Source organism: Elephantulus edwardii, unplaced genomic scaffold (assembly GCF_000299155.1).
Source record: "Elephantulus edwardii isolate Elephantulus edwardi_28Jun2011 unplaced genomic scaffold, EleEdw1.0 scaffold00264, whole genome shotgun sequence".
NCBI classification, from domain to species: domain Eukaryota; kingdom Metazoa; phylum Chordata; class Mammalia; order Macroscelidea; family Macroscelididae; genus Elephantulus; species Elephantulus edwardii.
Genome location: NW_006400014.1, coordinates 3,715,495 through 3,720,887, shown reverse-complemented (window position 1 = coordinate 3,720,887; position 5,393 = coordinate 3,715,495). Strand labels below are relative to the sequence as shown.

General features: G+C 48.7%; 1 protein-coding gene across 1 annotated transcript; it reads left to right on the top strand.

Moving 5' to 3' along the window:
* Positions 1 to 2,701: 2,701 nt before the first annotated feature.
* LOC102844991 (C2 calcium-dependent domain-containing protein 4A-like) lies at positions 2,702 to 3,850 on the top strand. Its single transcript, XM_006899647.1, has one exon. The coding sequence runs from the start codon at positions 2,702 to 2,704 to the stop codon at positions 3,848 to 3,850; it is 1,149 nt and encodes a 382-aa protein (XP_006899709.1).
* Positions 3,851 to 5,393: the final 1,543 nt, after the last annotated feature.

The window sequence follows — 5,393 nt, the reverse complement described above, 5'->3', positions numbered from 1 at the left end:
ATGGTTAACACTGAGAAGACTGGGAATCCCAGAACACTTAATTGTGTTCATGAGAAACCTAGACCTAACCCAGGAAGCTGTTGCCCAAACAGAGCAAGGGAATACTACATGGTACTACATGGTATAAAGTCAGCAAAGGTATGTGTCATGGCTGTATCCTTTCTCTATACTTGTTCAATCCATAGGCTGAGCAAATAATTTAAGGAGCTGGACTTTATGAAGAAGATTATGGCATCAGGATCTGAGGAAGACTCATCAACAACTGTATTATGCAGACAATACAACCTTGGTTGTTGAAAGTAAGGAGACCTTGAAAAGCCTGGCTTTAGAAAATCAAAGACTACAGCCTTCGATTTGGATTATGTCTCATGAGCAAGAAAACAAAAATCCTCATCACTATACCAATAAGCAATCTCATGATAGATGAATAAAAGATTGAAATTGTCAATGATAACTTAATTGGATTGGTGTAATCCAAAATAACTTTGAGACCAGTAGTCAAGAAATCAAAAGACATATTTCAGGGAGCTATGGTGGCCTAGTGGCAAGAAACTGTACTGCAATCCCAAAGGTGGGAAGTTTAATGAATCCACCAGATGCTCTGCCAGAGAAGGAGGGGCAATCTCCTCCTGGGCCAGTTGGATCCGATTCAACAGCACACAACAAGTAAAAATAATTAACACCAAAACAAAACAAAAAATCCAACAAAAGGCATTTGTTTTTTTTAAAAAAATGACATATTTCATTGGGAGAATTTGCTATCAAGGACCTCTTCAAGGTGTTAAGGAGCAATGACATCAGTTTAAAGATTAAGGTAAGCCTGATTAAAGCCATGGCCTTTTCAATTACTATACATCTGAAAGTTGGATAATAAATAAATATGCTAAAAGACTAGATGCCTTTGAGCTGTGGTGTTGGAGAGAAAAGGTATTGAATGGACTGCACCCCCCCAAAAAAAACCATCCCAAATTTATCTTGGAGAAAGTGCAACCTGGGTACTCCTTAGAGACAAGGATAGTGAGACTTCATCTCACACACTCCTGGCATGATAGGAGGGGCCGGTCCTTGGAAAAGGGGCATTATGCTTGGGTGAAGGGTGAAGGGTCAGCTAAGAATAGGAAGATCCTCAAGAAAATAGATTGCACAGTGACTGTAATAATGGGCTTGAGTATATCAGAAGTGATGAGATGGCATAGGGCAGGGCAGGGTTCAGACCTGTTCACAGCATTGCTGTGTGTCTGTAATTGATTCAAAGACACTTAACAATGATAGGCCTCCATACTCCACTCTGGTTGAATACCATCAGTCCCTACTCTAAAAGAACTCTCATGGTCTAGGAGAAAAGCAATATAAATCTAAAACTTTCAAATGTAATAATGGTGACACAGGGCATGGAGGAAATGAGTTGAGGAGTTTTGTAATAGTCCCTCTTCAGGAATTCATGAGCTGAATTATGGGAAATATTTCCTACAGAGAGAAATCAGAGAATGGGGCATTTCTCTGATAATAGAAGTATTGCATGTAAGGCCAAATAAACAGGAAATTGCTAGTTCCAGGTTCTTTGATTAACTAGTTCCTTTAACTTTTATGGAACTTCTTCAAGCCCTCTAGGTTTCTATTTATTGATCTTGGAAAACGAAGGTGGAAAAGTGGAAAGGGGCCATCAAAATTTCTCAGATATCTGAGAAAAAGTTTTAATAATGTAAAACTGGAACAAAAGTTTTAATAGTGTAAAATAGCAAATGTAATTTTAAAAGATTAAAACCAGAGACTTCATACGTGTGACTGACTATAAGGATGACACGCAGGGTTTGGAGTTACTCAGAAATATTTGTTACAACCATTCACACACTTCACCCACGGTATTTTGGGCATCGACTGAGCTAGGTCATATGCTCTTAAAGGAGACAACGGTAGCAGAGGGAGACAGAAGCGCAAATACATACTCAGAACCTCCAAAGATGTGACAGTTTGCAGTGGGTGCACGGGATCGGGATAACAGAAGCTCCTCAGGTGTACTGGCAGAGTGACAGGATTTGGCTCCTAGGCACTTCCTGTTTCCCTATCCTGCTTCAACTTCTCGGGGAGGCAGAAGGGTATTAGGTTGCTAATTCTTTGGCAGGATGAGTGGTGCACTCGTTTCACCGCGCCCTTGTCCTGGTTTGGGATACTGGGCTCCTTGCTCACAAAGTGGGTGCACTTCCTGGATAAACCAGTGGGTGGCTGCTCTACAACCGTTTGGCGCAGACTTGAGTCTTGGGCTGTGGGGCGCCCCCAGAGTCCTCGGGAGGTGTGGCCTAGAGGATGGGCTGACCAGTGCCACCAGGTGTTGGGCGCCTGGCCAGCTGGGAGGAGCCGAGGCTAAGGGTATAAGAGAGGAGCACAGCACCGTGCTGAATGAAGCTGGAGCCTCAGAGAGAGGAGAAAGTCATCAAACTTGAGTCCTAAAGTGACGTGAAGAAGTGGAACAGGTCTGATTTCTATTTATTCATTTGTTTTAAAATATCAATAACTAGGAGATATAGAGTGTGTTTGTGGGCGAGCGAACGCTCTATTTGGGCTGGCCCAGAGTTCTGGGTGCAAACTCGGAAGGTTAGATTGAAAGTCTGGTGAGTCACCCGGGGTCCAGCAGCCAAAGTGCGCAAAACTCATCAACCTTTTCTCCCTTACAGGAACTCTATTCCTGCCACTCTCAGAAAGAATGGGGCTCCTCGGGAAATTTCGCGCCTCCTCGGTTGGCAGCGCCTCTCCACATCCTGTCTACAACAACGTGCTCACCCCTGGACGGATCCCAGAGTTCTGCATCCCACCGCGCCTCCCCACGCCCTGCTCGCAAGAGTCCTCGCTCCCACGAGCCGCCCTGCCCCGCCGGTGCGCCGCTGAGCCCGACCTGTGGTTCCACGGGGCCAACGAGGGCGCCGCCCGCACGGATTGGGACCCGCGTTCCCAGGCCGCACTCTCGCTGCCGCACCTGCCCCGCGCGCCCACCACCTACGGCTTCTGCGCGCTGCTCGAGAGCCCGCACACCCGCCGCAAGGAGTCGCTCTTCCTCGGGGACCCCGGTGCCACCGCCGCGCTCCTGCTGCTGCCCGCCGCCCGGCCCGCACCCCGCCCCCGGGCGCACACCTACAGCGGCGGAGGGGGAGACGGACCCCGTGAGCCACAGAGCCCCCTGCGAGCCCCGAGCCGAGCCCCCACCGCCACGCCTGCCCCCGGCAGTGCACGTCCGCACTGGGACCCAGTCATTCCCCGGCCTCGGGGTCGCCGCCTTCTGCGCGCCCCCGACGGGCTGCTGCGCCGCGCTCTCTGGGCACGGAGGAGTTGTGGCCTGGCTCGTGCTCGTTCCGTCTCCAGCGGGGACGAGGACGAGGAGGAGGAGGAGTATGTCGTCAGCTCGGGACTCCAGGTCTCCAACCCATCTGCCTCCGCGACACCACCGTCCCCAAGCCCACTGCCCGAGCGCCTGGAGACCGAGGGCACAGTGACTCTGAGCCACTGCGGTGGCGTCCTGCGCCTGGCCGCCGAGTACTGCCCCGGCAGCGGGCACCTCTGCATCCGCCTGTTGCGCACCGAAGGCCTGGCCAGGGGCGCCGCTGAGTCCCGCCCCATCAGCTGCCGCCTCAGCTTTGTCCTGATGCCAACGGGCAAGACTCGCAAGCAGCGCAGCGCAGTGGTTCTGCGAAGTCGCAAGGCTGTCTTTGATCAGGACTTTTGCTTGGACGGCCTCTCAGAGGACGAGGTGCGCCGCATGGCGGTGCGTGTCAAAGTGGAGAGCAAAGGCCGTGGCCTGGAGCGGGGCCGCCTGCTGGGCCAGGGCGAGCTGCTGCTGGGCTCCCTCCTGCTGCTCTGAGTGCCCTGGTGTCTATGCACACCTCTAGAGGCCCTTCCTGCCCCCCTAGAAAGCTCTTGGACTTTAACAGCCATTTGGTACAAAATAAATACTATTTATTCGTTTTCTATTCATGATCTTGTGTTATTGACATTTTAGATCTTATCTTCCTTTGCCGTCATTTAATAGTGAAGAATATACAAATCAGAATCTTCTCATAGCACCTACTCCCTTTCCCCCAGACTGTGCACCTCTTCCCTCTATATACTGCTACACACGTATATTCAAACAACAGCTGAGTAGTTTATTGATTGGTGAAGGGAATAGGAAAGGAGCAAAAGTCAGAATTGCATTCACTGCTAAATCATAAGCAAGCGGTACATATATTTATGATAGTTGTATATCTTCATGTAGATTTAAAGAATAAGTGCACATACTTATACCAATATACCCCAAAAAAGCCCCCACAAAACACCTTTTATGAAGTGGATTCTCATAGCAACCCTTTATGGGGTTTAAAGGAGCTCTAGTGGCCTGATAGTAAGAAGCTGCACTGCAACCCCAAAGGCAGGTGGTTTGAGTTCAGCTGCTATGCAGGAGGATGGGCATTGCCTTTCCTGCAATTTACAGCCTCTAAAAACCGGTTGGAGGGCCAGCGATGGATGGGTTCAGACTCAATGGTACTCAACAATAACAAGAACATCACGTATAAGGGAGGAAGTTGTGATCATTTTTAGGGGGAGCTGGTGGATCCTAAACACTGACCTTTGGGTTAGCAGGCCAATACACTCTGTCCTATACATAGATATAGATACCTGGCTCTGGAGATCTACGGCCTAGTGGTAAGGAGCTCTGCTGCCATCACAAAAGTACAGAGTTCAAATCCCCTAGCAATTTCTTGGGAGAAGGATAAAATCTCTGGTGCAATTTACAGCCTCTGAAAACCTGCCAGAGGGTAAGCTATTATTCATTAAATTCATCTTTGCCAGCACTGAACACCAAAAGCTACACATCTCTGGCGGTTTAAATCCATGAGCCAGCTATGGGAGAAAGGTGATTCCCCTGCCCTTGCAGTGACAGCCTCAGAAGCCAATAGATGGTTGCTATGAGATGGAACTGACCGGGTAGCAGCAAGATGGAGAGTTTTTTATTAATTAAAGGCTTTCTTTGCAATAGGACTCCTAATATGAGTTGAAAAAGTAGTTTCTTGCACACTGGATTCTAAGTAAATATATGTTTCTTAACCCCATTTATTTTTATTTGGTGATTCAACAAAGAGACCTTAAACGATTGGGCAGATTGTGCCTCAGCGTTTTGGACTCCAGGCAGCTGCGGCATGGTGGAAATCACAAGGATGTGGCAGGCAGGTGCACATGTCTAGCTTCCTTCTGCCAGTTGCCACTTGTCTGGGACAAATGAGATCATCTCCTTGAGCCACATTTCCTTCACTAAGAAAGTAGAAATATTAATGCCTGTTGTTGTTGTTATGTGCCATCGAGTCGCTTGCGACTCATAGCGACCCTATGTACAACAGCCCTAAACTCTGCTCTGTCCTGTGCTAATC

Coding starts and splice junctions, on each gene's coding strand:
- LOC102844991 (XM_006899647.1), top strand. CDS start 2,702: ATGGGGCTCCTCGGGAAATTTCGCGCCTCCTCGGTTGGCAGCGCCTCT.